The 16,175-nt window shown below is 47.6% G+C and overlaps 1 protein-coding gene across 1 annotated transcript in view; it reads left to right on the top strand.

Annotated features, from left to right (window-relative positions):
• Nucleotides 1-1,431: 1,431 nt before the first annotated feature.
• The window catches only part of FBH1 (F-box DNA helicase 1), a 35,325-nt gene continuing 20,581 nt past the window's right edge, over nt 1,432-16,175 (top strand). Inside the window, exons 1-9 of the mRNA XM_075727573.1 lie at nt 1,432-1,442; nt 1,851-2,011; nt 3,312-3,683; nt 6,197-6,762; nt 8,385-8,515; nt 10,289-10,424; nt 10,672-10,862; nt 13,053-13,166; nt 14,823-14,917. Of these exons, the coding sequence (XP_075583688.1) occupies nt 1,432-1,442; nt 1,851-2,011; nt 3,312-3,683; nt 6,197-6,762; nt 8,385-8,515; nt 10,289-10,424; nt 10,672-10,862; nt 13,053-13,166; nt 14,823-14,917 (1,777 nt within the window). The remainder of the gene's footprint in view (nt 1,443-1,850; nt 2,012-3,311; nt 3,684-6,196; nt 6,763-8,384; nt 8,516-10,288; nt 10,425-10,671; nt 10,863-13,052; nt 13,167-14,822; nt 14,918-16,175) is intronic.

Raw genomic sequence — 16,175 nt, 5'->3', positions numbered from 1 at the left:
TTTCCCCCAGGAAAACCAGAAACCTGCCTCCTCCTTGGGAAAAGCAGAAATTCTCTCTTCCCTCAGGAAAGAGGGACAATTCCTTCTCACTCAGGAAAACCAGGAACCTTCCTCTTCCTCCAGAAAACCAGTAATTTCCTTTTCCGCTTGGGAATTGTCAGAAACTGGCCCCTCCTTCAGGAAAAACAGAAATTTCCTTTCCCTTCAGGAAAACCAGAAACTTGCCGCTCCCTCAGGAAAAAAATAGAATTTTCCTTTTCCATCTGGAAAACCAGGAACTGGTCTCTCCCTCAGGAAAACCAAAAATTCTCTTTTCCCTTAGGAAGACCAGAAATTTCCTGTTCCTCTTAGGAAAACCAGAAACCAGTTGCTCCTGCAGGAAATCCAGGCATTTCCCTTTCCTTCAGGAAAACTTGAAATTGCTTTTTTCCTCTGGAAAACCTGAAATTTCCTTTTCCCCTCAGGAAACCCAGAAACCAGCCTCTCCTTCAGGAAAACCAGAAAATCCCTTTTCCCTTAGGAAATTCAGAAAATGACCTCTCCCGCAGTAAAACCAGAAATTCCCATTTCCCTCTGGAAAACCTCCCTCAAAAAAAACCCGTAATTTCCTTTTCCCTCCAGAAAATGGGAAATTTCCTTTTCCCTCAGGAAAACCACCCCTTTTTCCCTCAGGAATACCAGGAACCGGCCTTGCCCTCAGGCTGGGGACCCGCCACATTCCCCTCCCCTCAGCCCCCGCCATGGCGGGCCCCTGCGCAGAGCATTCCCCGGCGGTTAGAACCCACCCGCGCTCTGCTGGGGTGGCGTGACGTCACGCGTGGCAATACGCGGCGGCGTGATGTCACTCCCGGAGCGGAGGGGGTGACGGTAAACAAACTCCGGGATCATTTCTCTCGGCCCCAATAGCGTTGGCGGAACCCGGAAGAGCTGCGCCATTGGGCAGCGCCCCGGCCCCGCGCGTTCTCTGATTGGACGGCGGGAAGGGGGCGGGGCCGAAGGATCGAGCGGGATGCGTAGAGGCGGGGCCGAGCGCGCCGCGAGCGGAGTGAGCGCCTGGGACACACGCACCCCCCCCCTTAGCAACGGGGGGGCCATAGCAACGGGGGTCCCTTGGCAACGGAGGGGGGCGAGCAGCGGACTCTCGGCTGAGAAGGGGTTAGAGAAGGGACCCCCTTTGCGTTGGGGGGGCTTTGGCAATTTGGGGGGGGGGGGGGTCCTTGGTAACCGGGGGGGTCCTTGGCAATGGGGGGGCCTTGGCAATGAGGGGCCCTTGGTAACGGGGGGGCCCTTGGTAACAGGGGGGGCTTGGTAACAGGGGGGGCTTGGTAATGGGGGTCCTTGGCGATGGGTGGGGTCCTTGGCAATTGGAGCCCTTGGTGATGGGGGGGTCCTTGGCGATGGGGGAGCCTTGGCAATGAGGGGGTCTTGGCAATGGGGCCGTGGTAATGGGGGCCCTTGGCAATGGGAGGGGCCCTTGGCAATGGGGGGGCTCTTTGGCATTGGTGGGAGGCTTGGCATGGGGGGGCCCTTGGCGATGGGGGGCACGGAGGAGGAGAGCCCTTGGATATGGAGGTGGCAGGCTGGGGGCTGGCAATGGGGGGGCTCTTCTGGGCCAGTGTGGGGCAGCCCCGGGGGGTCCCTGGGCTGCCAGGGGTCTCCTCAGGTGGGCACCATGCTGGGGGGCACAAGGCTGGTGCATCCGTGTGGGGAAAGGGTTTGGAAACAGCGGTGGCCAGATGGGGCAGGGACGGGAGCAACTCCAACCTTCTCCTCCCAAATATTTCTCATCCCCATGGATCTTTGCCCGTTCTCTGCGGCTGCTGCTTATGGCTGATCTTTTCACTTCGCAGCTGGAGCGTCTTCTCGTGGCTGACGAGCTCCGTTCCCCGTCATGTTCCTTACGCGATTGAAGCAGTAAACCGTGACATGACGCAACCTTTGCTCAGCACTTTTGTGTCTCCTGCTGTCGCCAATGGAAAACCTTGGGAAAAGGGAGCAAAGATGAATGCAGGTGAAGTCTGAGCCCGTCATCTTCTTGTGTTGGGTTTCTGGACTTGAACCCTGTGCCCTGGTCCTGGTACTTCGGGGGTTTTGCTGTTCTGGGGCAGGGGAGCAGAGGTTTTGTCCCCAGTCCAGTCTTGCACTTTCTTGTCTGACAGCTCTGGGAATGGGTGCGGAGCCGGTACCTTGGCTCTGACGTTTGCCGGGACCGCGTGGTTAAGAGAATTGGGGCGCTTCAATGATTCCTGCTGTTTGATCTGAAAAACTTTTAATTTTCGAGTGAGAAATACCATTTTTAAGTAGAATCATAGAATAGAATCATAGAATAGGTTGGAAAAGACCCTTAAGATCATCGAGTTCAACTGTAAACCTAGCACTGCCAAGTCCACCACTAAACCATGTCCCTAAGTGTCATGGGACTGTCTTGCATTGCTTTTTTTTCTTCTGCTTGCCTTGTTTGCCATGTTTTGAGGAACATGTGATGTTACAAAACAGCCTCTCCAGGGAGCTCAGCAGTGCTTGTAATGCTGCTCTGTTGAGCTGACATGGATGAAAAGGAGGAAGCTGCATAGTTGAACAAACTGACCCTTGGATCCTGCTGTACAACATCAGCTGACTACTTTCATGGCTGCCATAAACATGTTAGAGGAGTTTATCCTCCGCAGCACAGTGTAGTAATAAAGTAAAAGGGATACTGCATGAGCAGTGTTTTGCTGGTAATTCTATTGGAAGGGAGCCCATCTTGTGCTGTGGTTTCAGGTTTCTCGTGAGCGTTTTTGGCAAGTTGCATTGGACTTTTCCTGTTGGCTGTCCCGCATACAGAAGAGAGGAGCTCATGGAGTTTTCAAGTAAGATTTTCTCAAAATAACTCTTCAGATAGTTTCGTGCTGCTTCTTAACCGTCCTTCTCGCGGGGAAGAGCTTTGCTGCAACTGGGTTGTGTTTCCTCCTTAACGGAGGATCCCGGCTTGAATCTGTTTGTGAGAGGCTCAAGTTTGTGTGTTTGAATGTTGGCTCTGACCTTCCCCAGGCGAGTCACTGGCATCTCTCGTAGGGGGTTGCGCAGTTCAGCCTCCACAGGCTTCCTCAGCATCTTCCTAATGATATTTTGGATTTGCATAAATGCCTGTATCTTCTTCCTCCGTGTTACAGTATTGTAAACAAAGCCACAAAACTCGCCTAGATTCTGATTTTACATCATTCTCTTTTGTTCCAAAGCCTCGTACAACGCAGGAGGGGGGACCCGGGCTGAAGTCACTGTTGTGGTGACTGCAGATGTGTCACCTTGACACGATGCGTTGCCCTCCTTAGCACCTCACCAGACCGTTGTACAAGCTTCTGCTATGATTTATTTGGAGAAAATCCTGGCTGAAACACTGGGACTGTCCTATAAAATTTCTGAAAAGAAACTGTGTACTTATGCCTCTGTAAAAGGCATGGACTGTATATCATTGTTTGCTAACAGTTTGGTTTTGGGGTCTTTTTTTTTTTTTTTTTTTTTGCACGTTGGCAAAGCACGGAAGCGATTCAAAAAAACTCACCTCACGGCTGATGACTGCGAAGCTTTCGCACGGAGCACAGAAGGTTCATCCTCCCTGACACAGCCGTGGAGTCAAAGACAAAGTAGAGGAGACATAAACAGCGGCCTCCATCCCACCCACCAGACAAGGAGATGTCAAGGAGGTACGCTGATTGTGAACGCTTTGAAGGCTGAGGGATTTGGGGGAGAAAAATGCTAATATGGTGTGGAACAAAAGGGTGTTGTGTGATCCATCATCAAACTTGTGCTGCTAGGAGAGTAATGCCGGGCGAGATGAGTGCAAATGGAAGAAATTGGTCGGTTTTGAGTGGTGCATGGCAAAACTGGGCTTAATCTCTGCCTCCGCAAAATCACGTGGCAGGAAAAAGAGATGCCTTGACTACTTCCCTCTGTGGGGGAGCGAGTTTGCCTTCGCATGTGTGTTTAGTCTCTCCTCACACCAGAAATGCCTCCATGTCTCTATCGCTGAGCTGTCGGAGACTACCTGGGGAGAACAGCAGCTCTCCCTGAGGAACGCTGCAGCCTCTGCAATTAGGCACTATTAATGATGTGACTCCAGCTTCTAGATGCTCTTTAGGGTAATTATTAAATAATAATGAGCTGTGTAGTTATATAGGACTGCAAAACTGTTGTTGAGCACTTAACAGATATTAGTGATCTTGGACTTTCCTGGGAGTGGGAAACATTGTGATACACAACTCATAGATGTGGGTCTCAAAAGTGCCAAAGCCTTAGAGGGCTTTTGAGGATTGGTAAGACTTTGAGCTAATCTGCACACGACAGGGCTCGGCTCGAGCTGAAGGTGAAAGAGCTGTTTTGAAATAGCTCATAGTGCAGGGTTAAAGTTCCAGCCTCAAAACCTGTGTAACAACAAGAGACGCTACACACACGTGTGGGCGAGGAGACAGGTAGAAAGGAAAGACAAAACATCCTGAGTTATTCTTGAGCTCCTGAGTGGAAGGTTAGACTTAGGAGCATTTCGGTGTTTCCCTGCGAGGCTTGGGAATCCCTCTGTACGTTGGTGCGAGTGGACTCCCTTCAGAGAACATCTGCTGGTGAGCCAGGACAAGACACCAGAGTCCTAGATTCTGTGCTCGTAGACATTCTTTTCTTTTCCATTTTCATATCGGTGGTATCTTTGCCTAGCTCACCTTTTAAAACCTAGTAATCTTAGATGCTGCAGGTTTTAGGGTATTGAACCCTATATTAGCAGGGGAGCTGTTCTTTTTAAGCAGCAAGTGTCTTGCAAATCAGACCTCTTTAAGCTATGCCTTCATGAGCATCCAGCAGTAAAATGCATTAAAATCAGCAGTAGCTCCTTGTGATTTTGTTCTTCTCGAGTTGCCTATTAGCTAAGCATCAGGATATGTTGCAGACTAGGAGCTGGACAGAATGAATACTATGAGTGCTGGTAAGTTTGGTCTGTGTGCTACATGGACTGTGTGGCTGTCAGAGAAAGGAGAGGCTGCTGACAGCAGTCTCTTGCCAAGTTTCGGTTTCCTTTGTGGTTGTCAGTGCTTTCTGCTTTCTGATGTTGCAACCAGGAAGTATCTGGCAAGATACGGCTGTTTATCCTCTTAAAGGCATTCGTCTCTTTTATACTGTGGTCGGATCAGCCTGCTAGAGGCTTGGTGCTGTGACCTTCTCATAGCGCAGAGCAGTAGTTAAACCCTGAAGCTTTTCTAAAATCTTAGTGTGCTTCTTAGTGTGCATTCAAAAATGATCCGAGGGCTGGAGCACCTCTCCTATGAGGACAGGCTGAGGGAGTTGGGGTTGTTCAGCCTGGAGAAGAGAAGGCTGCGGGGAGACCTTAGTGCAGCCTTCCAGTTCTTAAAGGGGGCCTATAGGAAAGGTGGGGAGAATCTTTTTAGGAAGGCCTGTTTTGACAGGACAAGGAATAATGGATTTAAACTAAAGAAGAATAGATTTAGACTAGATAGAAAGAAGAAATTTTTTACGAGGGTGGTCAAGCACTTGAACGGGTTGAATGGAGGCCCCATCCCTAGAAACATTCAAGGTCAGGTTGGACGGGGCTCTGAGCACCCTGATCTGGTTAAAGCTGTCCCTGTCACTGCAGGGGGTTGGGCTGGATGATCTCTAAAGGTCCCTTCCGACCCAAAGCATTCTATGATTCTGTGATTCTTGTTCACCTGGTTAAGAACAACATATAATCACTGGGGGCCTAACCTCAGTCTGAGGCACACCACAACAACTCAAGTCTTGCATTTTGTTTCCTTCCTATTTCTGTTTCTTTGGATAGTGGAAATACCTCCCATGAAATTCATTCTGCAGCTGTATTTCCGTTTAACACATGTCTGCTGTGTTATGTTAGCTAAGGAGTGTTGATCTGAGAGATTGTTACACAGACAATATCTTTTTCTAGAAGCTAGTGGAGGTGTCAGATGTACCTTGGCAGTGCCCAGATTACGTGGACAGTGCAAAGAGATGAACGTTGTTCTGTTGACTTCCACAGGTTGCCAGAGAAGCAATATGAAGCAGGATGGTTCACCTGTAGTTAGCTCATACGTCTGTGAGGAACCCTGTGGAAATAACTACCACCTTACACAACCTCTGGTCTCCTTGTTAGCTCAGTTAGGAGCAGTGCGCTTTGCGCTTGTTTCTGTTGACTTCACACATGCTCTTCCTCTTTCTGCAGGCCAAGGTCGGCAGAAGAACATCACTGATTACTTCAGGATCTCTCAGATACAAGTAGTAGGTGCCGGTGGGACAAAGAGCAGGAGAATCAAAGAAGAGCTACCGGATCCCATCTTCACTAAACATGATGCTTCCTTCAGCAGTGTCTCCACTGTCACCAGTGGTGATTTCTGCTCCTTTCTGGAGGATCAGGACTTTGTACCAGCTCCCAGGAAAAGCTCCAGAAAACAGCCTCTGTCCACTGCAGCTACAGGCATTTGCAAGCCAGAGCACGATTTATGGGGTGAGCCTGAGAAGCCGCCAGTGGCTGTTCATCCAGAACACAGCCAGATCAAGCAGGAATGCAGCCAAATCAAGCAGGAACTTGATGATACGGAAGTCGAACCAGTCCCTGATGCACACTACGGACTCTTGGGGACTCGGAACTGGGAAGTGCCTCAGGGAAGTATTGACAAGCTGCCTGTTGAAGTCCTTAGGAACATCTTTGCTTTTCTGCCAGTGACTGATCTGTATCAGAACCTGAGCCTGGTGTGTCACTGCTGGAGGGACATAGTCAGTGATCCACTGGTAAGGACTGCTGTGATACTGATTTGAGCCTGTCCCTTCTCCTCCTGCTCTGTTCTGTCTTAGTCTTGTGACTGCATGTTTTGCTGTAGGAGCATCCATGCTGTGTCTCTCTCTGTTCCTTTAAATACCTTTATTATTCCCAAATGCCCACATCCTTTCTTAGGAGGTCTTTTGTCATTCTTTGGTCTTCAGGACTACTGTGGCAACTTCAGATGCCAACCTGTATCAGAAGATCAATATTGGAGTAACTTCCCTTGATTCATCCTTCCCATACATGGGAAGTGAGCATCCCGTAAGACTCCACAAAATCCTCCTTCACTGTTTTCCTTGCAGCCTTTTTTTCTGACAGGGATCATGCAGGAAATTCTGGCTTCCAGACTGGGCAGTGTCCTCTCGTGGCCAGCGCACGTCACTGTCCTCCAGCCTGTGTATGTGTGCTGTTTCTTGTAAGTAAACAGGTTTAGAGCAAAGGCCTTTAACTCTGTTTTTGTGGAGCTTGGTTCATCTGCAGTCAAGGCCCTCACAGTACAAACAGTCGTGAACCCACTGGCAGTTGTTTTGGCCGCAGAGAGGATCTCTGCATTTCAATTAAAGGTGGCTCGGAGACAGCTGGCACCACTAGACTTGCTCGCCACTCACACTGGAAATCCTCAGCTTGTATGAAGAGGCTGTCTCAGAGTGGTGGGGAGCTGATCACAGCCCTAATTTTTGTGGAGGTCCAAGTTCTTGTTCATGCCCTTCCGATAAATCTGAATGGGTAAGGCTGGGCACAGTGCAGGAGGTGTCCTGCACTCAGTGCTTTATCAGCACGGTGTGCATGCGTTTGAGCCTGAAGAGCTACAGAGATGCGTAGAAAATGCACTCATTGAATGCTCGGTGTGCTCAAGTCCTCTCCCAAGTCCACTGTTCACTCCATAACACAGCCTAAAAGGCAGTGCCCTGTCTGTTTTTACTAAAGAAGTCTGAACAGCAGGGTGTGGGAGAGTAGGGCTTCATGGACACAGGGTGTTTAAGCACTCAGACCCCACTCAGAGCTTTTCTAAAATCTTAGTGTGCTTCTTGTTCAGCAGGTTAAGAACAAATAACGCTGGGAGCCCAACCTCAGTCTGAGGCACACAGCAACAACTCAAGTCTTGCATTTTGTTTCCTTCCTATTTCTGTTTCTTTGGATAGTGGAAATACCTCCCATGAAATTCATTCTGCAGCTGTGTTTCCGTTTAACACGTCTGCTGTGTTATGTTAGCTAAGGAGTGTTGATCTGAGAGATTGTTACGCAGACCATATCCTTGCACAGACCAGATCTGTGCAACAGTGCTGAAAATATCCCCATTCCTTTAATGTTTTGACATTTGAAACAGAACCAGCATCACCCTGTTCCCATCATTCTAGAAAAAACAGCCTTTTATAGGCACGTTTGCAGGCTGAGGAATAAGTCTTTCTCTCTTTCCTCTGTTTCCTCTTTCCTTCCCCATCTCATGCTTGGTACCTGTTTCCATCAAGCTACAGGGACTTTTTGAACTCCAGGTCTTCTTTGGAAGTCACGTTGATTAGCTTATTGCCAGAAGAAACCTATTTTCCAATGCTGTGAGATGAAAGATGGTGGTATGTGCTTCACATTCTAGTTCATTCCTTGGAAAAAGCTGTACCATCGGTACCTAATGAAGGAGGACACGGCCCTGCACAGAGTTGAACAGGTCTTGCGGGATTTTGCCATAACAAAGGAGCAGGAAGGATGTGTGTTGGGGCTGATCAGGTGAGTCCACTTCAGCATTTGACTTTGTACCTGTAGATCCTCAGACCTTCCTTGCTTTGGGTCTTCTTCCATTTTATCCTGTGAATTGCCAGGAGAGAAATGGGTTTGTCTTCTAAACAGGTGGGAGACGTACAGGAAGATGAGGAAGGAACAGTAGCAGTCACTAATAGGGTTCTAGAAATCGGTAAAAAACCCTTCCCTTTCCTCTTTGTTGTGTCGGGAGCACATGATGTACAAGCAGAGGATGAAATCTGGAGGTGGAAAGGGGATCTGCTTGCTGTCTTCCTCTGCCTAATGAGGGGCTGTAGAGAGCATGATGCCAAACTCTTTTTGCAGGTGCAGAGTGAGAGGACAAGAAGCAATGGCCACAAGTTACAGCATAGGAAATCCAGTTAGATATTAGGAGAGTGGTCAAACACTGGCCCAGAGAGGTGGGGAATCTCCATCCTTGGAGATGCTCAGACCTCAACTGGACAAACAACCAAACTCTGAAGTTGTCCCTGCTTTGAGCACATGGCTTCCAAAGTCCCTTCTGCAGTTTCCCTGATTTTGATAGCAAGTGAGATGTGATGGATAAGTGAGGGAGAGGCTGCAATGTCTGGGGCACGGATAGCCTTGTACTAATGCCTGAGGAGATGGAGAAGCTGAACATGGACTGGGAAGAGAGGGCGGAAGAACAGTCTTGGTGGTGGCCTTTTGACTTGGATGGTGTTGCCTCTTGGAGGACGGGGGGATGGTTGTTGCATTGAAGGAGGAAAGAGGTGAGGAAAGCCTGAGCAAGACGGTGTCAGCAAGCAGCTGCAAGCTTTCTAGAGGCTGGATTTGGAGGCTCAAAGGAAGGTTTTGGAGACGGACCTGTTTGTCAGAGCACAGCCAGGTTGGGTACAGCAAGTGAGAGAAGCTGCCAGGAGCTCCAAGACAAGCGTTAGAAGACAAAATCAAAAAAGGCTGGGCTGTCCTGTCGCTTGCTGCCTTCTGGCACCCAACAGCAAGCTTGGGAGAAGATCTTATTTGGTTGCTTCCTGCAGGGTGGCTGTGCTGGAGACAGTCTCAGTTTAAGCACCTCATTTAGCATCCCTTTACGTTTCAGGATCTGTCATGTCAGCACTGCTTTTCCATCTCCGGATCAGCCAGGGTCTCAGAGTGGCTCAGTATCTCCTGGATTTAACTAAAACACAAATATCTTGTAGAGTGTGTGAGCTCTTCTTCCTGGTCCCTCCTATCTCCAATGTATTTTCTTCTCTTCCTTTCCTGACAGGCTGCTTTCCTGGACCCGCACTGACTTATCAGTCACAGCTCAGCAGCCAGCCCAAGCCCAAGATGGGTCTCTGATAAAAGCAAGCACTCTGTTAAGATCTTTGTAGTCCAGAGGGCGATTTTGTATGGCAGTTAAATGGTGCAAATAGAAGAGTCAAACTGGGTTAAGAGCAAGGTAGATCCATCGTTTGGAAGGAGACTTCAAGACAGCCAGGATGAATTTGCAGATTCGGGGTTTGATGCAGCAAAGTATTTAAGCACATGTCTGTGTAACAGAACTGGGAAATACTTGTCTAAATGACTCTAGGCACAAGAACAGGGTTGGAAATCCAAGTTCAGCACCTTGCAACCTCACTGCTGAATGCATCCAGTCGAATCTGTGGGGCACACAGCAAGGTATAGTTACACTTGACTGCAGCCTGACTGATGGTGCTTCGGAGAAGGCATTATTTACTTAGAGAATAAACTCACTTGATAAGGCTTCTTTGCAAATGCTGCTGTTCCTGTTCCACGCAGGTGCGTGTCTGCCATAGCCACTGAATGGAAGGTAGATCCCAGTGCGGTTCTCCGGTGTTTGAAGAGTCATCACCTCTTCTCAAAGGCTGAAGTCTGCGTCGCCAACAAACTGCCACATTTACAGAGCAAGATGGGGGTAGGTTTAACAGCTATTAACTGGTTTATTTAAAAGGTTTAACAACTGCTGGTGCTTCAAGGTCATATTTGCCCTCCTGCATCTAAAGTTTTCCCTTTGGAGTGTTATTTGGTACTATTCAGGGTGACCGAAGAGGATTTAACTATTCATTGTGACATAAGTGTTTTTTCAGCGTTGAAACAGAGTTTCCCTGCTCCTAAAGGCTCAAAGCTTTTTGATCACTCTTTCTTGTCATTGCCTATACCAGCCTGAGAACACGTGGGCCATAATTGCAGTCATGGTGCTTTTCTCCGATGGCATCAGCGACATCCAAAACCTGATGGCATGTCTGCAGAGACCCTGCTCTACCCTCTCTGTTGTGGGCATGATCGAGACGCTTTACTGCATGGCCACGCTGCTGTACGCGATGAGGGACAAGAACATTGCGATCACTAACAGGTAAGGAGTGGGGAGATGCTTCCTGCCTGCCTGCCTCTTTCTAGGCACGGTGATATGTAATACATATTTTAGGCCTCTCGGTACAAGAAAGACATTGAGGTGCTGGAGGGTGGCCAGAGAAGGGCAACGGAGCTGGGGAAGGGTCTGGAGCACAGGGCTGACGGGGAGCGGCTGAGGGAACTGGGGGTGTTCAGCCTGGAGAAGAGGAGGCTGAGGGGAGACCTTATCGCTCTCTACAACTGCCTGACAGGAGGGGGTAGTGAGGTGGGGATCGGTCTCTTCTCTCAAGTAACAAGCAATAGGACGAGAGGAAACGGCCTCAAGTTACGCCAGGGGAGGTTTAGATTGGATATTGGGAGAAATTTCTTCACGGAAAGGGTAGTCAAGCATTGGAACAGGCTGCCCAGGGAAGTGGTGGAGTCCCCATCCCTGGAGGTATTTAAAAGACGTGTAGATGTGGCGCTTAGGGACATGGTTTAGTGGTGGACCTGGCAGTATTAACGCTTGGACTCGATGGTCTTAAAGGTCTTTTCCAACCTAAGCAATTCTGTGATTCTATATACAGTGAATATATGCTCATGAGCAATTGTGTTCCTCTTCGTTAGGGTTCTTCAGTTCCTTGGTGTATGCAGTTTGTCAGGAACAGTGTGCACATCCCTAACTTTTTGCAGGAACATTCAGGAGCATTGCTTTTAGATTTGCTTTAATTCCTAGACTGTTTCATAGTCCGCTTGTTTTTGGGAAGTAGTGTTCAAGAAAAGTAATTTTTTTCAGAAACAAAAGCAGTTTTTAAAGCAACTGTAGCAGCTTTCTGATTAGAAATAGATACACATTAGCTGCAACAATTTAATGCAGTTATTACCTCCCTGAGGCCAGTTATTCACTTCACTCCTCTTAAATCACACTGCAAGCCCCCATGAGCACCTATTGCATGTGCGTAGTGATCTGCCCTGTGCCTTTTGTTCACAGAGGTGCCTGGTAATGCAGGTAAGAGCCCACAGGTTGCTTCAGGATTGCAGTGAGAATGAGATGAGGATTAGGACACATGTAAATTCTTCTTATGAAAAGACTGGAGAGGAACTGCACCAGAAAAGGAATCTATAGCCAGAAAGAAGATGGTTCTGTAAGCTGCCCTCTGCAAGTTACAGTTCAGCTTGTGTTAGACACCAGAGAAAGGTTCGTTCTCTGCTTTCTCAACCATGGGCCATGTGCTCAGGCTACCAACCAGGGAAATCAGGATGCGTGTTTGGCCAGTTAGTGATTGATAATTGCTGGCTAAGGTCATAAACTTGAGTAAATGCCTGCTGAAGATGTGGCAGACTGAGGGTGTTGCTCACAAGCTCGTGGTCAAAGTCACCCACGTCCCATCTCCATCTCCTTGAACAATCTAGACTAGAAGAAATAGGAATGACCATGTCTCTTCTGCCATTATCTCTTCCAACCACAGGAGGTTTGTGATTTAGGGCGTAAGGAAGAAACGTCCTCAGGGAACTGGCTGGTACCTATTTGCAGCTCTTAGAGCAACTAGTGAGTCTGAGTGTGCAGGTCACCTAATGTGAGACACAAAGTCTGTCCTGGAGTGTGGCCTGGGGTGGCAGCTGTTCGGTCACAGGAACAAAGCTGCACTAAAAGAGGTAAAACCACAGTGGTGTCAACCCTGATGTACGATGGAGGTTAATTTTAAACCAGCCGTTGCCAGCGTAGTTGTTCCTTGCTTTGCAGTAACAAAGCATCATGAAGTATTGTCAGGGCTAACACACTTGTATAAAATCATCATAAGACAGTTGATGAAACTGGTTCACTTTAGAGGCTTAAACTAGCCCAAATTCTCTCTCGGGCTCCCCCAGACTCTGTTGCTGATAGTGGTTCAGGAGAGCAAAAGGATCCTGTGGATTCTGATCCCAGGTCATGTTTGCGTGGCAGACCCTAAAACACAAACCTAGCAGGAGTGAGGGAGGGGCCACAAACAGAGCTGTCCCCGTGGTGCCTTCGCAGTCACTTTTCAAGGTATAACTAACTGCACTTTAAAATACTAATGTTGTCTCCTGCAACTCCCTGAGAGCTTGGGGTTTTGTGCATTGTTCTGTGGGAAGTATTCAAGATGTTGGCAGTCTGTTAGGTGGCTGCAGAAGTTTTAATTTGTTATTGATGATTTCTCAGTGATAGATTCTCTTTTGTCCTTTCTACCAGGATCCATTACAATATTTTCTACTGCTTGTATCTGATGGAAAATTCTTCTGTAACTATGCAGACAGTAGAAGAGGAGACACTGGCTTCATGCTGCAGGCAAGATTTATGGTCTAGGTAATGCTATTTTAGGTGATCCGAGCAATGCACCTAAGTACGCAGGGCCCTGGTGGAGTGCTGAACTTTGGAGGGGGAGCAAACATTTCATGGCAGGGACTGGTTGACAGGACTCTGAGATTCATAAGGATTAGGACAAAACCTTATTCTGCTCCTTGCCATCTTCTCCCTGATTTCTCAGAGGAAAACCAGAATCAGGCCTTAAATCTGTAAAAATTGAATTACCAAGTGCTGACTGAATTTAAAAGTCGTTATTCACCGATGGGTCTATGTATCAGTGGAACACAGTTCTGTGTGCTCCAGTGTGATGGCCGCTGAAATTTCACAGAGCCCAGATCACCCCAAAATATGTTCCCAAATGACCACTGTCCCTATGGATAAGAAGCTCTGTGAGGAGGGGAGAGTGCCTGCTTTAATTTTAACAGTGAGTTCCTCTGGAACACTGCAAGCTGCGGTCAGCCAAAATGGGGGCTAGCTTGCTGGTGATATTACTGTAGCGTAAATAATGCAGCTGTTCATTTATAAACATTGCTATCTGTGCATGGGAGTAAACGAGATACCAGCCGCAGGATATTGATTTGGCTCCTGTTTTCTAGATCCTGTTGGATAACTGTTATATACTACCTGTTTTATATATATATCTGTTATAAATTAGTATCAGTTGCTACCTTGCTGCCCAGAAAGGAGAGACAGTAAAGAGTGAAATGCTTTCCTGGCCTGTGGAGATCCAGGCTTGGTTCCCCTTCTGCTGCAGTTATCCTGGGTTGAGTCATTTAGCTTCCTTGTCCTTACAAGAAGGGGAACAGTTGTGCTTTCATCCGTCACAGAGGTCTAGCAAAGATAAATCCAATAAAATCGCCAATGATCCAAGGCACAACAGTGAGAGAGGTCGTAACAGAAAAAATAAATCAAGGGTAAACAGATGTTTGGTTTCAGTGCTTCTTGGTTTCCCAGCCCTTTCATTCTACCTCTCCATTTGAAGTCTTTTTGTGAGCAGATTTGGCTTGTTCAGTAAAAGATGCGTCCTGGGGGCAGCCGTCTAACTGCCAGCTGTGAAATGTCAAGGATACTTAAACAAGGCTTTCCGTCCTTACGCATGCTACCGGGGAGGACCCTGTGCAAAGAGATGGTTCACACCGTTGGCTGATTACAGGTTTCAGACCTTTATGAATAAAACAATTGTACTCCAGCCAGAAGCGCTGAATGCCTTTGTTAATGATAATCAAAGCTCTCAGTTCCCCTGAGAGGCAGGGATGATTGATCTGACCTACATGCTGAGAAATCAGAGAGCAATTTAAGGTACATGCTCTCAAAAGCAACAAAACACCCCAAACCCAAGTTGCTGTTTGTTTTCAATAAGCCTAAGGAGCCGGGGTGCCAAATTAATTTTTAAAGCATGGCTTAGGACCCTTGAGAAGATCTTTTCCTATGTAAGCTTCCCCAAGGCTTAATTTTTATTTTGCTATCTCCAGTCTTTTCTTATTCCCTGCTTTTCTCATTTGCACAATAACCAAGTTGCTCCAGTGCCACCTTCCTGACTGTGGGATGGGATAATTCATTCATTGGTTTCCTTCTCCTGTTAGTCAATTTGTTTGTTCTATGTAGGAGGATTTGTTTTCTTAATTCCTTTTGCTCTGTTTTTTTGCCTGTTTTTAGTAGTTGGCCTGAAGTAAAGCTGACCCATGAACAGCAAAGGATTTTGAATCACAAAATTGAGCATGGTCAAATAGTGAAAATTATGGCATTTGCAGGTAAGAGCCAAAAATGATGTTGTAAGAATAAACGCATGACCTCTAATTCTGCTCCTTCCTTCCCTGCTTCTTCTGTTCAAGGAACTGTGTGGATGCCAGGGGGATCATCCTTACTTTTAATCGATACAAAAAATCGGAGCAAGCTTTTGCAGAGAAATAGGAATGGGAAGCGTGGTGGTGGTTACTCCCATGCAAGCTGGGTAAATTCGGACATCATACTGAAACCAAGTGTTTGGGTGCTGTTGATGACTGCCCAGAGCAGCTTGTCAGGGAACCCAGGAGAGGAGAAGCAACTCTCTGCATGTTGCTTAGTCGCACGCTGCGCCTGTTTCGCAGTGTTACTGTCCACAGGCCACTAGACGGAGTCACTTGTACTTGTTTAGAGTTAACATCTCTGTAAGAGCAACACAAGCCAAGAAATCTTCTGCACTTGTGCACTGTTTTGAAAAGGGGACTGGCATAAAATTGAGGGAGCCTATTTAAAAAGAAAAGGAAAAGTAAATCATCTCCCTCCGCCTGCAGCGAGTTTCTTTTAAAGACACCACACTGGGAGCTCAGAGCTAATGCATGCTCTCTGCCTGAAAGGCTTGCAAAAAGACATGTACAGCTAAGCGCCACGGTACAGAAGCCACTAATGGTGGTTTCTTATGTCTGTACAAAGTCACCGTGTCCAAATGACAAAAATGGGAACGTTCATGAGCTTTGACAGGTTATGTGTAACTGCAACAAGGCAGGGCAGAAAAAGAGCTTGAGGAACTGCAGGCAAAAAGCATAAAAGACTCATAATCCTTCAAACGTGTGGATGAGGATGCTTGCCAAAGCATCTGTTAGCTAACTGCAGTGTGAAGGATGCCTTAGAGTGAACAATGTGGTGGCAGAAAAGCTAAAAGTGTTTCTGCATCTGTGTTCCTTGTAGAAGGTCTTGGAAAGGACCGGCCTCAGGATTGTTCTCTATAGGGGTTCCACCAGAGGGTCAGTCTCACATTCACATGGGAAAGGTTGCAGGTGAAATACATGTTGGTACTGTTCGTTTCATGATCTGGACTGTGTCACCCAGAAGATGTAAAGGAACTCAAGGGTGAAGTGGCTGAACCAGTAGCTGAGCGTGATAGCTGCCGTGGCAGTGGAGTTATACAGGGAGACATGGGAGCAGTCGACTGGCTAGACCCATATCTGTACCAGGCAAAATGGTAAAAGATGGTCCTCATGGGTGAATAGCTGGTTAAAAGCTAGGAAGCAGAAGTAGGAGCAGATGGTC

The sequence above is a fragment of the Pelecanus crispus genome, chromosome 1, assembly GCF_030463565.1.
Source record: "Pelecanus crispus isolate bPelCri1 chromosome 1, bPelCri1.pri, whole genome shotgun sequence".
Lineage (NCBI taxonomy): Eukaryota > Metazoa > Chordata > Aves > Pelecaniformes > Pelecanidae > Pelecanus > Pelecanus crispus.
Note: the sequence above shows the minus strand (reverse complement) of the source record. Positions and strands in the feature narration are given on the sequence as shown.